Source organism: Phocoena sinus, chromosome 1, assembly GCF_008692025.1.
Source record: "Phocoena sinus isolate mPhoSin1 chromosome 1, mPhoSin1.pri, whole genome shotgun sequence".
Taxonomy (NCBI): Eukaryota; Metazoa; Chordata; class Mammalia; order Artiodactyla; family Phocoenidae; genus Phocoena; species Phocoena sinus.
The window spans coordinates 15,149,896-15,165,624 of record NC_045763.1 but is presented as its reverse complement, the minus strand read 5'-3'; the positions used below and the strand labels follow the sequence as shown (position 1 = coordinate 15,165,624).

Sequence of the window (15,729 nt, the reverse complement as noted above, 5' to 3'; positions counted from 1 at the left end):
TAAAAGCGAAGCACTCCCCCTTTTAAAGAGAATTCCAAGGAGCACCGCATAACACTGCTGCTTCATCTCATTGGCCAGAACTCATCACCGCAGTACACTTGGCAACAAGGGAGGCTGGAGAATGTACCCAGCTGTAAACTGGAGTTCTTATGACCAAGGGAAAGGGGGAGAGTGAATTGTAGAAAGTACCTGGCAATCTTTCTAGCCATAGTTCTATTTTAGATTTGGGGGCTTTGTCCTGGAGGAACGCTCTGATGTAACTACTCTTACTGTCCCCATTTTACAGCTGAGGCAAATGGAGGTCAGAGGCATACAGGGTCTTGTCCAAGGTCCCACAGCTGGTGATCCACAGAGCCCTTCCACTGTAACCTAAAGCTGCAGGCAGAGAACGGGAACTTCCACTCCAGCTGTAACAGGAGGATCTTTCCTGCCCCCAGAGGACCCAGCTTCTGTAGAGAAGCTTCCTTCGTCTTTAGTTAAGAAATTTTAGAGCAGCTTTGAACCCAGAGGCTTCCCACCCACTCTGGACTTGAGAATCATTGAGGGTTGGAGTCATGGCATTGGTGACTGGTTGGTGAAGATGCGGAGGGAGAGGCCCAGGAGCCCTGGGGAGGACTGGGGTCTGCCCACCACCCGTGGTCCTCACTCACTGTCCTCCTGCAGGTCAGCGGCCACTTGGACTACGCCAAGCAGATGGACGTCATCCTGAAGGCCGTGGGCATCCACACCAAGCCAGGCTGGGACGAGAAGGGGCTCTTGCTGGCCCCAGGCAGCCTGCCCCAAGAGGAGCCTCGCCAGGCAGCAGCGCCCTCCTCATCGGATAAGACCACCAACCAGGATGGGCAAACCCAAGGTCCCACATCCCCCTTGGGAGACACCCCCAAAGCAGCCACATCTCTTGACCCCAGCCAAGCCCAAGTGCCAGTGAGACTGGACCAGTCTGAAGGGGCCTCTCTTCCTGCTGCTGCCAGCCCTGCTGAGAGCCCCCCTGTCTGCAGCCATGGCATGGGCCCCAACCCACTGGGCTGCCCCGACTGTGCCAGCGAGACACAGGGGTCCTGCCCAGGGCTGGACTGACCCCGGAAGAGTCATTCTCCCAGATTTCTATATGCAGTGCTCTCTTACCCCACTCCACCGGGTCCCTCACATGAGCTCTGGAGATGCAGAATTTCCACCACTGTCTTTCCTAAATTGAAGACATTGCTACTGGAAGGAGGGGGATTGTAAGAAGACACCGTCCCCTCCCCAAGGAAGCAAGGCTAGAGCTCTGCAGAGTCAACCAAGCACAGTGTAGAGCCCCAGGACTAGACCAGCCGTGGGCCTCCTGTGCTTCGGGTCAGAGCTGTAGGGTCTGGTTGCCCATCAGGTGGCTCAGGAGCTCTGTGGAGCCTGAGGCTCCCACCCAGCCACGCTCCCCAGCCTCAAAAGCCTGGTGTCTGCCGACCCATTCGCCCACAGGCACCACTGCCACACCTACAGAGCAGGTACAAGTGGGACAAGCAGCTTATTCTCTCTGCTCTTGGGAGATCCGATGAGATCTGCCACGTGCAACTGTACAGGCTGTGCACCACACAACTACAGGGGCAGCATCATAAAGACGTGATGTGAAGGGCGCCCCCCAAAGTTATGCCACGTAGTGGCCCTGGATATAACTGTTACAGAACAATTACAGAACGTGGTGAAAAAATGCTGGATCAGCAGGCAGTGTGGACTGGGCCTGTGACGAGAATGAGTTAGGTGGGGATTTCCTATAGCAGAGACAGAGGTGTGATGATTCTAATAATAAATAATAATAACAGCTACCATTTATTAGGTATTTACTGTGTACAGGGTGCTTACCTGGATTGTCTCAGTTGACCCTCACAACAACCCTATGAGGTAGGTTCTATTATTATCTTCATTTTCACTTGCAGACCAGAGAGGTTAGGTAAGCTACCCAAGATCACACAGGTGGTCAGTCTCAAGCTCCAGTCAGTCGGCCTCTAGAGCCCAAGCTCTTAGCCACTGGATCTGCATCCCTGGAACCATCCCCTTTGGTCCTCCCACTGTCTCTGAATGAGCGGGCCAGAGATAATCCCCCCCGCATCGTGCAGATGGGGAAACCAAGGCCCCGGCAGAGAAAATATTGACAAGCTCAGGGGAGGCAGCGAGGAGTGGGGAGAGGCAGGGGAATTAGAGTGTTGGAGCCAAATTGGTCCTCAGGGGTACGTGTATTTGTTTCAAAAAATATTTACAGAACTCCTACTGCTGTTAATCCAAGCAGCTCATGTCACCCACGGAAAACTGAGGCCCCGAGAGAGGACATGACGTTGCTGAGGTCCCAAAGCAAACTCAGGGCAGAGTCTGGACCAGAACCCAGGACACCTGCACCCAGAGTCTCTTCCCACTTCACCAGCTGCTTCTACAGCCTGAGTGGCCCCTCAAGCGAATTCAGTTCACACCACGGTCACCGCCTCAGCTAGTGTTTATTGAGAGTCCACTGGGGCAGGCCTGGGGGTAGAGGGGGAGCCCCAGTAAGCACCAGGGCCCCTCTACAGCCAGCGGCATGGCCAGAATTGAGTCTACTCAGCACCAAGGAGAGCTCCAGGCCACCAGTGGAGGCTCCTGGGAGTTTGGGTGGATGGAACTTGGAGGTGGGAAGCAGAGTAAGAAAAACCTCTGACTAAAAAGAAACCTAAAGTAGGTAAGCTTTGGGAACCAAGAGTTCCCCCGTCAGAAAAAAGCAGGCCCCTGTGCCAGGGTCCACCTGCCTGCCCGAGGGCACCAACCCACACCAGGGACAGCTCTACAACTCTGCTGACCCGATGGCCACCACTCCCACTGAGCCCTGGGAAGGCCAGAAGGAGGTGGTCAAGGGCTGGTTCTGTTCCCACCAGCTGGTTCCCTTCTAGGCCCAAGGAAGTCCAGGCTAGAGGAACACCATTCCTGGCGCTGAGCAGAAGCCACCAGCTCTCCCTTCGGCTCCAGGAGACGCAGTGCAGCCGCCTGGGAGCTGGGGTGGGGGCCCTACCCAGCTTCCAGAGCGAGCCAGGCTGTGAGATCTGGGCCGGGGCTGAAGACGAGGAGGAAGGTGGAAGAACAGTGGGAACAAAGAGCCCTTCCTGGCCCTCAGCCAGAGGCCAGGGGACTGGATGGCCAGGAGCTGTAACAGCAGGGACCACCAGCCGACCACCTGCCGAGTGCCGGGCATTCTGTGTGCAGTATCCTAACGCTGAAGACACCCTATGAAGCAGGCATCGTTACTCCCATTTTGCACGTGGAGTAATAGGCTCAGAGGGGTTAAGTAACTTGTACGAGGACTGGTAGGTGGTGAAGCAGAGGTTCACAGGTAGGCCTGCCTGACTCCCGGGCTCAGAGGGGTTAAGTAACTTGTACGAGGACTGGTAGGTGGTGAAGCAGAGGTTCACACGTAGGCCTGCCTGACTCCCAGGCTCAGATGCTTTGTGTGCGGGCAGGTGTATCCTGAGAACCTGACTGGTCCAAAAACGGTCTAGCAAACCATTCTCGGGGTTAAAGATCACCTGAACCAGCACATCTCAAACCATAATGTGCGCAGGATCCACCTGCTGAACACCAGGTCGGGATGGGACACAGGTGTGCGTTTCTAACAGGCTCCCGGGAGCTGAGGCGGTGGCCCACGGACCACACTTGGAGGACCGAGGAATTTGGCCCAGCGCCAAGCTGCCTCTGCAGACAGAGGTGTCCCTCCCACGCAGTCTGACAGACACGTGCAAAGGAGATGGTTGTCTTCATCCTAATCTGGGCCAAGAGGTCCTTACCCCACTCCCTGGAGTCCCCCAGCCTTGCTCTACACACATCCACAAGTTACACTCAATAGTGGGGCATCCTGGAGAAAACTGTACCGAGCCAGCAACTAGCCCTCCAGGTAGGAGGCCTGGAGTGGGCACAGGGAGCTGGCTCCGTGCAGCCCCCTGGAGCTCAGCGGGCTCCCGGGAGACCTGGAGCATCCTGGTTTTAGCCAAGAGCTGGCCCAGGGCCTCAGGGACTTGGTCCCATCCGGTCCAGCTCTCCAAGCCTGCGTCAGTTCCTCGGGGGACCAAGCGGATGCAGCTGTAGCTCAGGCTCCGCGGGATCAACGCTGAAGAAGCTGACTGCGGTAGTGGTCCCAGCAGGCGGCGGGGGGTCCCGGGTGGCCTCTCCAGGCAGCAGCAGCTGGGCCGTGAGCTGCAGGCCTGAGGAGCCCCCCGAGCCCGGGTCCGAGTCCGAGTCCGAGTTCGGCAGCAGGGGCAGTGGCAGCACGTGCTGCAGGCTCAGGCCCGGCCGTGGGCCGCTGTGAGAGGTACGCACGGAGGGCGAGGCAAGACTGGGCTGGCGCTCCCGGGGGCAGTGGGGACACGGCAGGAACCTGCCCAGGGCCCGCTTGAAGTCCCGCATGAAGAGCGGGTAGATGATGGGGTTCATGGTGCTGTTGCAGTAACCCAGCCATGTGAGGACATCAAAGAGCCCCGGGGAGATGCAGTCGCACACGGCCTGGAGGGATGGGGCACGTCATGCCTGGTCCTGGAGGAGGGACGCAGGCCACCCCGCCCAGCACGGATGGGACAGACACATAAACACATGGAGAGGCAGCCCGCCCTCCTCCCTCCCCGGGTCTGGGCAGGGGTAGGGCTCAGGGCCTCCCCAACCAGGCGTGGACTCACCTGCCCCTTGTGGTAGCATTACCTGGGCTATGTTGACCACAAAGAAGGGCAGCCAGGTCACAAAGAACATGCCCAGCAGGACGCCCAGTGTCAGGCTGGCCTTCAAGGCCTTCCTGCTGTGCTTGGTGGCTAGACGCCTGCTGTCAGCCGACTCCACCCCGGGGCACGGGGTCCTGGGCACCTGAGGAAAGGAAAGCCACGTGATTTAGTGAAGAATGCGCCCCAGTCTGACCCTATTCCCAGCCACAGACTGAGCCTTACTCCTAATTCTAGACTGAGCCCTAGTACCAGTATTAAACTGAGCCCTGACCCTTGAATGAGCTCCAATTGCAGTCCTAGCTGAGGCCTGACCCTGACTCCCGACCGAACCTTGATCTTGGCTTCAGACTGAGCCCTGACATCAGCAGTAAGCTAAGCCCTACTCATGGCCCTGAGCCCCTGATGCCTACCGTAGGTTGAGCCCTACATAAACAAGATCTCAAACTGAGCCTCAACCCCGGACCAGACTGAGCCCAATTTTAGCACCAGACTGAGCCCTGATTCCAGAAATAGACGGAGCCTTGGTCCTGGTCCTGCACCGAGCTATGACCCTGACCCAGCGCTTCACGAGGAGCTCTAGAAAGTACAGTGAGATTTCCTAGGTGCTGGGGCTCATGGTCATGTGTGTTGGCCAGTGTCAAATGTTGTCCTTTGCAAGGCGTGTAGGTCTTCTGAACTGTTGGATTTGTGTTTGGGGCAGTGTTGTCCTGCACTGCACTTTGGCACTACAGGAATTAGCCACAATTGAACAGTACTTGACAAAAGAGGACAGTTGCTGTCCAGGGCTTGGCAATCTCTTTGCCTATGGATTCTCTTCGTATGTTGGAGTGATGGTTTTGTCTGCACCACTACTCCCAGACTCCACAAAATAAAGTGCATTTTTGAAAATATGTGCCCAAAACAAACGTGTACAATTAAATCTGTATAAATTACTAGGGATGCAAGCAACCTTGGCATTTTACACGCAGATTTCACTGTGGAGTGACAGACATCTCCATTCGCACACGTGGACTCCGTGAGCGGGAACCAGGGGAGAGGAGGAGGAAGAAGCTAGGAGCTGCTCCATGGGGAACACGGCACGAGGGGTTAGAATGTGACTTTACAAGTGGGAGCGCAGGCGTCCCAAAACGTTCAAAAGGCTCTCTGATCCCAGATGACCCATTAGCCCAGAGGTTCTCCTAATTTTTTCAACTTTGTGAGTCCATTGAGACGCTAATGAAATCTACAAAACCACTCCTCAGAAAACAAAAGGCTTATAAAATTTTATAAATACACACACACACAGAGAAAAAAGTTCCCTCATGTCCAGAGGGTTCAGAGACCACTGTGAAGTCCATCCATGAAACCCCTAGGGGTCCATGAAAGCTGGAATGTGAAGCCCTCCTCTGAACCATGTATTGTAATCAATTTGGATTTTCATATATCAGCTTTCCACAAGGCAAGAGCCACCTATATTGACAATTTTTAAGTAAATACTGGTATGCAGAGGTGCGCACAACTTATTGAATTATGAAGGGGCATGTGGGCTGCCTGGGAATATACCTGGGCTTTGAAAGCCAGGGGTTTCCCCCCAACATTTCCTAAACTGCATGAGAGCCCAGCTTAGCTCTTGAGGCAACCAAAGATAGTTTGGGTATGGGAAGATGAAAGAGAAGGAGGCAGGAAGGGAACCAGATTCCCAGGCAACCTTCACAGGTGAAAATGGGGTGGAGGAGGCAAAGGCAAGTTGTGTCAGCCCTTCGAGCACCAAAGCCGAACCCCCTACCCCGTCCCCCTCCCAGCCCTTTTTCTCTCCCCGCCTCCTCAGGGTAGCCAGGCTTGGTTACTGTCCATGGTGCTGAAAACCCAGCTGCATCCCTACAATATCTTTCTATAGGGTCTGGAATGGCAGTGGCAGGAGAGGGGAGACAGGCACACTGCAACTCCCACCCTTCGATGTGTTTCTCCAAGTGAAATCTGGTTAGACAAATATCAAAGACACCCAGAGCAGCCTAAAAGAGGCCCTTGAGTTCTCCCCTCTGTCTTGGTGGGGCAGCATTGTGCAGAGGCAAGAGCTTGTTTTAAGACAAGTGATCTGGCTTCAAACCATGCCTCTACCACTTACTCGCCCTGTGATCTTGACAGTCTCTGCTTCCACATGTGTAAAATGGGAGAAAATACTCACCTTACGGAGTTGCTTTGAACCTGTGGATATACATGCACGCACAGTGCCTGACACAGAGTAAGTGTAAATACATAGCAGCCCTGATGTCGATTCAGCAGTATACAAGGTTGGGGGAGTTTTTAGCACCTTCAGGAGCCCTGTTTTTCTGCCAGCAGCTTGAGCTTTCCAAAGCAGCACAGATGTCAGGACAAATGCTCTGAGCCACTATGCTATAGCAAGGAAGAAAAAGAGGATCTGCTTTTCTCTCTCCTTCTCATTTTCTCTTCTCCAGAGTGAACTCTATATGGCTCCCGTGGGCCAACCTGTTCAACCTGGAGGGAGAGGCTCCTGCTTCCCCAAAAGAATCTCCTAGGACCTGCCGTGACTTTGAATTGCTGCCACCAGTGGGGACAGACATATGGGGAAGAGGGAGACACCGTCTCCAGAAAGCCCTAGCCACACGGGTACCCCCTGGCCCCTGGAGACCTGGGGAGGGGGCAAAAGACAGCTGTGATCTTGCTAGAGCTCTAGGGCACTAGGGTACCAAGGTACTCAGGGAGACATTTTGGGGGCAGTCATCAGGGGAGGATGATCCAGAAGGACTAACCATGGTCTGAGAGTCCCTCTCTAGTCTTCCTAGGAACAAACCTGTACTTCTCTTTCTCCTCTTCTCCCCGAAAAGTTGACCCAAGAACACAAGCAAGAGGGAAGAGAGAAGGAATTGAGGCTCAGAGATGGTGGGGGAACCTTCCCAAGGTCACATTACGCCAGTACAAAGCCTCAAACAAAAGTACCAGTGACCCCAAATGATCATCTCCACTTACTGAGCACTTACTATGCATCAGCAGTTGATGTTCATTCTGCCACTGAGTCTTTATGGGAGGAAGGTATTATAATCTCCATCTTGCAGATGAGGTTCAGAGAGGCAAAATAACTTTCCAGGAGTCACACAGCAGACAAGTGCTGAGTTAGGGAATCAAAGTCATCTCTGGCTCCAGAAACTGCACTTCACCAGGCCGTTTCCATTTTGGAGGATGGCACCCCCAAGTAAAACCCCACCACCGTCACTGAGAGTCCCTCATGGAGCAGAAGCCAATGGCAACCGCCAGGCCACGCTCTGGGTTCTGGCTGATGCCAGCCTCACCCTTCCCACTTCTCTCTGCCCTGTAGCCACCTCATGGCCCCGTGGCACGTTCTGTTGTTTGCATGTCCCTTATACATGTCTGTGGCATTTGTCACTGTCAGAGGGCAGCTACTGGAGGACAATTTGGCAGTGCCCTTCCAGGAGGCAAGTCCGCTTACAGGTCCTTATGTCCATAAAAACCCATACCTGTGTCTCTACACTTGGCTTGGACAAGAGTGTGTACCACAGCACCATTCGTGATAGGAAAAAAATTGGAAACAGCCCAAAAGTCCATCAAAAGGTGAGTGGTTAAATAAACCCCGGTACATTACCACTATAGAATGCAACACAGATGTTTGAAAGAATGAATTGATCAAATGGAAGGATCTCCATGACACATTATCAAGTGATAACGGCAAGTTGTACAAACAAGAGATACAGCATGATTCCCTTTGTTTAAAAAAATACACAAAGCAAAGCACTAAGTTTCTTTAGGTACATAAACAAATATGGAAAAAGAACTGGAAAGACATTGAGAGACATAGGAGTGGGAGGTGATTGGATGAGGTCAGAGAGGTCTTTTATTTTATCGTTATTGACGAATTTTCATTTTAAAGTGTACTTACGTATTCCCTCGTGTAATTTCAAATGTGTACGATCAACTAATCATAGTGTGAGGGTAATAGGATAGACCCTGGAGCCAGACTGCCTGGTTTAAATCATGGCTCTGTTACAAACTAGCTGAGTGAACTTAAGCAAGGTACTTTACCTCTCTATGCCTCAGCTTTCTCATCTATAAAATGGCAATTACAATGGCATCTACCTCGTAGGGTTGTAGTAAGGGTTAAATAAGATAATAGCAAGTTACTCGAACAGTGCCTGGCACACAGTAAGTACCATGTGATTGTTACCTTGTTGTTGATTATCGTTATTTGTGTTCACCTCGGCTCCTTCATAATGGTGATGAGGCTGCTGATGGCAGTGAGGGTGATTTTTCCCCCTAGAAAATCTCAAAGGGGTGAGCTCCCCCAGAACCGTGCATTTTTACCATCAAGAGGAAAGGATAGGAATTAACGTTTGTCAAGCACCTACTATGTGCCAGGTTTATATATATCATCTCATTGATTCTTCAAACAGCCTCAAATGATAAATAGCATTACCCCTGAGATAGACGGAGGTGAGTGACTCATCCAAAGTCATCCAGCTGCGACGGGAAAGAGGCAGGATTTGAACCCGTGCTCAGCCAGACACGCAAGCTCCTGTGCCCTGCCCCAGCTGCACCAGGCAACCTCGTTCTGAGCAGCAGCAAAGGCTGTCATGCTCGGCTCTGCTCCTCTGCTCCTCTGCCTCCCACTCAGCCCCCTCCTCCCCCTCCAAGATATTTCTGTGATCACAGCCTCCTCTGAGGAGGAAGCAGAGATGGAAGGGAAGATGGATCACTAGGACAGAATGATGCACAGCTGGGGGATGGAGGGTGAAAAAGCTGGGGGAGGAGAAAAAGGAGGAGAAATTGAGGGAGAGAAGGAAGATATGGGGTGCAGAAGGAAGGGATGGGTGAGCTAGAACGGAGGGAGGGGGGATAGAGATGGGGGAAAAGATGCGGTGCAGAGGAAGAGGATAGGGAAAGGGTTTTGACCACAGAGACACAGGAATTCTGGCAGAGAGAGAAAGAGACTAAGAACGTAGGAACTCCCAGCTCAGCCTCCCACTGCTGCTCCCCAGCAAGCTGAGCACCCACACTGGTCCCTCTGGAATCCCCCGAGGATGCGTCCCATCCCCACATGGGCACCCACCTTTCACACACACACACACACACACACACACACACACACACACACACACACACACTCCTGCCCTGGAGGCATCTCACTCTGGCACCACCACCACCTCTCACACCCTTCTCTCCAGCCCCAGCCCATATGCCCTGCCTGGCCTCTAAGCAGAACTCTTTCTTACAGCCCCTGGGGCTGGGAAGACCTGTCTGAAACCGCTGAGCCAACCAGTGGCTTTTTAAAAGGCCATTCACATCAATAGGCAGATGTGGTGGACAGAGGCATAGAAAGATGCTCCAGCCAGCTCAGCTCCCTTGTCGGAAACCCCTGAAGAGCCAGGACTCCAGGGACTGGTGCCCAGCCCCCTTCCCTCTGTGGGGAAGGTAGAGGCTGGATCGGAGAAGGAGCTAAGGGTTCAGTGGGGCTGGAAAGAGGAGGAAAGGGGCCTAACACACCCCCAAGTTCTGTTCATTCTCATTAGTTCCTTTAGGTCCAGGCACTGAGAACGCCTCCGTCCCCAGGCTGGATGCTGCTGGACTCTGGGGCAGGCCAGCTTGGGAGGGGGAAGTGGGTCACAATCCAGGAGGCCAGAGTAGAGGCAGCATCCCAGAAGCAAATTCCCCAAATGCAGGCAATTCTCCAGGCAACAAGGAAAAATTGCCCTGCAGAAGGCTTACTTAGGATCTGAGTGGGTTTGGAAGCAACGGCAATGGGAGAGTCTGACACTGTCTCATTCAAATAAAGAGAAAAGGCTTTCCAGAAAGTAGGAAGAATTTGCACAAACACGTTGCTGGCTTGAGAGGCTGCGGGTCATTCTGCCACAGCTAAATGACCCATGAAGACTCCTCCCAACCTTTGGTTTCGTGACTTCCTTGCTTCGGTTTGCAAACGTATGCACAGGGAGTAATAGACCCTGAATGTTTACTGGCGGAGGCACCCTTCTTCTAAGCTCCAGAACCCTCATCATGATAGGGTTTCGTGATCAGTGTCTCTCTCTCCAGCTAGAAAGTAGATTCCAACAGGGCAGGATCTTCTCAGACCCACTCATCCCTGCAACCACAGCACAAGGGAGGTACTCAACACAGCAACACAGTACCAAGGAAGTGAATCAATCAATGTACTAAAAAGTGCAGGATTCATCAGCTACAAGAACTGCTTCTAACAGTGGGAGAACAGGGAGAGATGTGAGTTGGGATTGAACCCCTGGCTCTGTGGAGCACTGTTGTGCATTTCATTTCTCTCATCACTGTGCACTGACCACTCACGACACGCCAGGCACTGTTCTAGGTTCTGGGAATATAGCAATCGAGATAAGTCCTCACCCTCATAGAACTTACATTCCAGTAGGAGGAAATAAACAGTCAAACAGTAAGTGGGAAAGTATATAATATGTCAGGCGGTGGTATTTGTTGCTGAGAATAACTTAGGAAATTAGGACTGGGTGGGATCTGGACAAGTATGGCCGTTACTACTCTTGACGAAGTGATTAGGGAAGACAGCCAAGCAGAGGACAGAAGAAAGTGATGGAAGCTAGGGGGAGAACCATGCGGAGATGTGAGGAAACGGCACTTCAGGCAGGGGGAGCAGCAAGTGCAAAGGTCCTGAGGCAGAAGTGTGCTTGGTCTGCTCAAGGAATAACAAGGGGGCCAGGGGAACTGAAATAGAAGGAGTGTGGAGGGTGGTGGAAGGAAAGGAGGCCAGAGAAGGAGCAGAGGAATGACATAACAGGGCCTGCATTTTTTTTTTTGGCCATGCCTCACAGCTTGCGGTAGAAGTGCCAAGTCCTAACCGCTGGACCGCCAGGGAATTCCCAGGACCTGCATTTTAAAGGGATCGTTGTGGCTGCTGTGTAAGATCAAAAGGGAGCAAGGATGGGCTTAGGAAGCCAGTGGGTGATCACTGCAATAACCCAGGCATCAGAAGCCCAGGGGACCAAGGGAGGCAACCGAGACATGAGAAGTGTCTTGAAAGCAGAAAGCATGCTGGGTGTGCAGTGTGAGAAAAAGAGAGGCATCCAGGCTGCCTCCAAGGTCCCTGGCCTGAGCAACTCATATTAGTTAGTCGACATGAGGAAGATAAGGGAGAGACTATGTCTGGAGCCTGGAAAATCCGGAGTTCTGTTGCGGGCAGTGGTAAGTAAGTGGCCCAGGCTGGAAGTCATCAGTGGGGAGGTGGCACTTCTGGTCATGGCACGAGACCAGCTCACTGAGTGAATGTGGGAAAAGAGCAAGGAGGTCAGAGGACTGAGGCCGGGGGATGCCTCGGATGGTGGAGAAGCAGGAGGACCCAGTAGAGGAGACTGAGAAGGCACAGCCGGTGGCGTGGAGGGTCTCACACCGGGTGGCGTCCCTGAGGTCAATGTTTTAAGAGCATGTCACTGCCCACAGGCAGCACGACACTCAGATCCAGGCGTTGGCATCAGCCAGACCTGAGCTGGAACCTCACTAACCAGCTGTGCAACCCTGGGCGTCACCGGTCCTCGGTTTCCCCAAATGTCAAACAGGGATGATGATTACTTGCCCCGTTGGGTGTTCGGGGGATTCACTTAGCTCAGTGCCCGGCAGGTAGAGAGAGCACTCAAAGGCTGTGGAGCTGCAGCTGTTAGCATTCGGGGGACACCTGCCCAGGTGCTGAGGCCGCAGTCTCAGGTACAATCCTGGCCAGTTAGCTTCATGGAAAGAAAATCTATGCATCACAGACACTGCTAGAACCGAGAATCCAGACCGAGGCCGGCCAACTTCTCACCTCCTTAGTCACTGGGGCAGAGCTCCCCAGAGTGTGAGAATTGGAGATACCCTTGAGTAGTAAATGGACACCCTATAAAATAACTGAGTCACAGAGTGGGAACATAGGCCTTTACAGTTCCCTCCCAGCTCTTCCGGTTACATCAAGAGAAAGTCTCGTGTCAATGGTACTGTGTCTTTAACATCCCTCCAACGTCTAACAAAGAGAAAGCCGGCCTCAGGCTCAGCATCTCCAGCCACATCCAAGCTGGGCTTTAGTAACCTCAATGGCCAGGATACTGACTGTCCGTTTCCGGAAGAGAAAAGAAGTTTTCTTTCTAAATAAGTTCATGGAAGTAAGAAGATAAATGAGATGTCTCCAGGGAAATGCAAAGTACATACGGATGCAGAGCCTTGAGGCATGTATGAGGGTGGGTGGAGGGGTAGCAAGGCAGATACCACAAGGCAGTTCTCCAACGCCTGACGTCTGGGAAACGCTCCTTTACAGGAACCCAGGGAGAGAGATGGATGGCCCAGGGCAGCTGCCCTACAGCTGCAGAACCGAGTCAGGGTCACAGCCACCTGGTGAGACTCAAGAACATTCTCCAGTGAGCACAGATGGGAGAGAGAGCAGGGCCGCAGCCAGGACCTCCTGTCCACCCAAGACCCTGTCCTCCTACTCGATGGGCCTCACTGCTGGGATGACACGGCTAAGCCGCTCTGCGGGGGCTGCCGACCAGGGTGTTGGCCTCTCAGCCCCCATCTATCCAGTGACACCCCCCGCCCAAGGTAGCTCCCATCCTGCAGGCACCTCCTCCACCTGAGGCTATACCAAGATGACACTGGAGAGCCCATCTGGGATCTTCTTGGGGGCCTGTGACCTAATTCTCTAGGGCTCAGGCCTGATCAGTCTAAAGTCCCATCCCTTGGCGTGAGCAATAAGACTCGGGTACCGCGTGACCCACTCCACTCTAGGCACTGCAGATCTTGAGCAAAGAGCGCCGACCCCATTCACAGGTAACCAGTGAGCACCTACTACGCACAGTGGAGATCAAAACTCACTCAGATACACCCAGCCCTCGTGGGAGCTTACACTCCAGTGGGGGAGACAGTGAACAGATCAACAAATAAACTGGGCATCGGGATCAAGAATAAAAGGGTGGGGGAGGGCAGGGAGGTCTGCAGACAGTGTGGTCAGGGAGGGCCTCTGGGAAGGGGTGACCTGTGAGCTGAAGAAGAGTCTCAGTCAGGCAAGGGCGGCTCCAGAGGAAGAACATTCCAGGCAGAGGGCACAGCCAGTGCAAAGACCTGGGCACAGAGTCAGTCTGGTGCCTACCAGGAGTGTCAGTAGGTCCACAGGACTGCTGCAGAGAAAGGGGCAGGGAGGGGAAGAGGTGCAGCTGGGGAGGTGGTCAGGACCGGATCCCGAGGCCAGATCCTGACACAGGTCTCCCCTTTATCTTGAGAGCAATGGGGAGCCACTGAAGGGTTTGTAGCAAGGGGGTGAGGTGATCACGCTTCTGCTTTTCTTTGTGCAGAAAATGGATAGGAGGGGGTCTGGCGTGGAGGCAGGGGGAGCCAGCAGGAGACTATCAAAGGCTCCCAGGTAAGAAGCAATGGTGGCTTGGATCGGGAAGGTGGCATTGGAGGTGACACATGTTTAGAGGCAGCACCAACAGGCCTTGCAGATGAATCCCATGAGCATGAGGGAGAGAAATTGTTCCTAAGTTTCTGGCGTGCGATGCCATGATGGTGCCATTTGCCACGATGGGGACGACGGGGGGGACGAGCAGGTGGGGAGAGTTGGGACCCCCTGAATTCCCTGTTGCACATGTTACCTTCGAGAAGACTGCCCCACATCCTGGAGCGTCTGTGGACAGCTGGACATTGAGTCTGGAGTTCAGAAGGAAGGTGGGAACTGGGAATGACCAATCGGAGGTCGTCAGCAATTGTATATTACGTGGCGGATGCCTAGTGGGCACCCAATGGCTGCTGATTCTTCTCCATCCCACAAGCCCGGGTCTCCCTGCGCGCCCCGGGTACCTGCAGCGTCTCCAAGGCCTGGACGGCCATGCCGGTGGTGAGGGAGGCCACCTGCACGGCCTGCTTGCGGGCGGCCAGCAGGATCCTGCAGTAGGTGAAGCAGATGGCGCCCGAGGGCAGGAAGAAGGTGAGGCCCGACGCCACCAGGACGAAGGGCAGGCTGGCCAGCAGGCGGCACTGCCCCGGGGCGGGCGCCCGCGCGCGGCCCAACTCGTGCCATCCCAGCAGCAGGGGCAGGAAGGAGGCGAGCGCGGCCAGGCCCCAGGCGCTCAGGACCAGCGCCAGAGCGCGCGGGGGCGTCATGCGCAGCTTGTAGCGCAGCGGCGAGAGGATGAGCAGGTAGCGGTCCAGGCTGATCAGACAGAGGTTGAGGATGGAGGCGCTGCAGCACATCACGTCGAAGGCGGCCCAGAGCAGGCAGAGGCCCCGCGCCAGCACCCAGCGCCCGTACAACGCATTCAGCATGGCCGGCGGCATCACCACCAGCCCCACCATCAGGTCCGACGTAAAGAGCGACACCAGGAAGAAGTTGGACGTGTTGCGCAGCGTGGGCTGCGTGCAGATAAGCGCGATGAGCAGCGAGTTGGCCGCCGCCGTCAGCGTGATGACCACACACAGCGCGGCCGCCACCCAGCCGCTGCCCCCCGGCTCCGATGGCGGCCCCGACTCCCAGTCCAGGGTGCTGTTGTTGGCGGGGCCCTGCTCTGGGACCATGAGGGCGGAGGGCGAGGACGTGAGGCCCGAAAGGGGTCCGGAGGACTAGGTAGGGTGGGCGGGAAGACGGAGAGAGGGACCTGCAGGTGCAGAGGCTGGATGGGCGTAGTCGGTGAGAACAGACCACCCCCCGGGGCCGCAGGTGGGAAGGTATGAATGGGGCTCTGGGTCAAAGGGCAGCAACCCGAGGAGGATGGAGAGGGGGCCTTTGGGCGTCCTCGGGTGTGATGTAGGGACACCTGGAGCAAACCGGTAAGAAGTCTGGGAGGAGGCACCTGATGAGCTGAGCCCTCCAGAAGGAGAGGGCCGAAAGTCAGGAGGACCGGGACGCTGACTCTGGGAGCGTTTGGCCGGGTGGGAGCAGAGCCCCTAGAGGGGACGGGCGGTAAGATGGGTCGAGAGCAGGGACCCAGGGAGGTGGGAACCCAGGGCGAGTGGGCGCTATCCAGGCCGCCCCGCGGCAGGTGGGCGTAGTGGGGGTGAGCCAGGTGGGGAGCCGTGGTGCTGGGGG

At 54.7% G+C, this 15,729-nt stretch overlaps 2 protein-coding genes across 5 annotated transcripts in view; one reads left to right on the top strand and one right to left on the bottom strand.

The window, feature by feature from the left end:
• The window catches only part of TMCO4 (transmembrane and coiled-coil domains 4), a 93,208-nt gene extending 89,744 nt beyond the window's left edge, over positions 1-3,464 (top strand). Inside the window, exons 16-17 of one of the 4 annotated variants that reach the window (XR_004351171.1) lie at positions 664-3,320; positions 3,402-3,464. Coding sequence is in view for 3 of the 4 variants with exons in the window: in XM_032641146.1 (XP_032497037.1) it covers positions 664-1,077 (414 nt within the window). In the remaining variant the exon portion in view is untranslated. Of the gene's footprint in view, positions 1-663; positions 3,321-3,401 lie in introns of those variants that run through there. The other 3 variants (XM_032641146.1, XM_032641163.1, XM_032641150.1) reach the window with 3 other exon arrangements.
• Positions 3,465-3,722: 258 nt separating this feature from the next.
• HTR6 (5-hydroxytryptamine receptor 6) lies at positions 3,723-15,218 on the bottom strand. Its single transcript, XM_032641183.1, has 3 exons — positions 14,505-15,218; positions 4,684-4,842; positions 3,723-4,491 (listed from the first exon to the last, which is right to left on the bottom strand). Exons 1-3 carry the CDS (start codon positions 15,216-15,218, stop codon positions 4,042-4,044), a joined length of 1,323 nt encoding a protein of 440 aa, XP_032497074.1. The 3' UTR covers positions 3,723-4,041.
• Between the last annotated feature and the right edge of the window lie 511 nt (positions 15,219-15,729).

Excerpts from the sequence above, each read along its gene's own strand:
- HTR6 (XM_032641183.1), bottom strand. The coding sequence starts at position 15,218 with ATGGTCCCAGAGCAGGGCCCCGCCAACAACAGCACCCTGGACTGGGAG. Across the intron at positions 4,843-14,504 it reads AGGCCTTGGAGACGCTGCAG|GTGCCCAGGACCCCGTGCCC; the intron begins GTACCCGGGGCG and ends TCCTTTCCTCAG. Across the intron at positions 4,492-4,683 it reads TTGTGGTCAACATAGCCCAG|GCCGTGTGCGACTGCATCTC; the intron begins GTAATGCTACCA and ends CCATCCCTCCAG.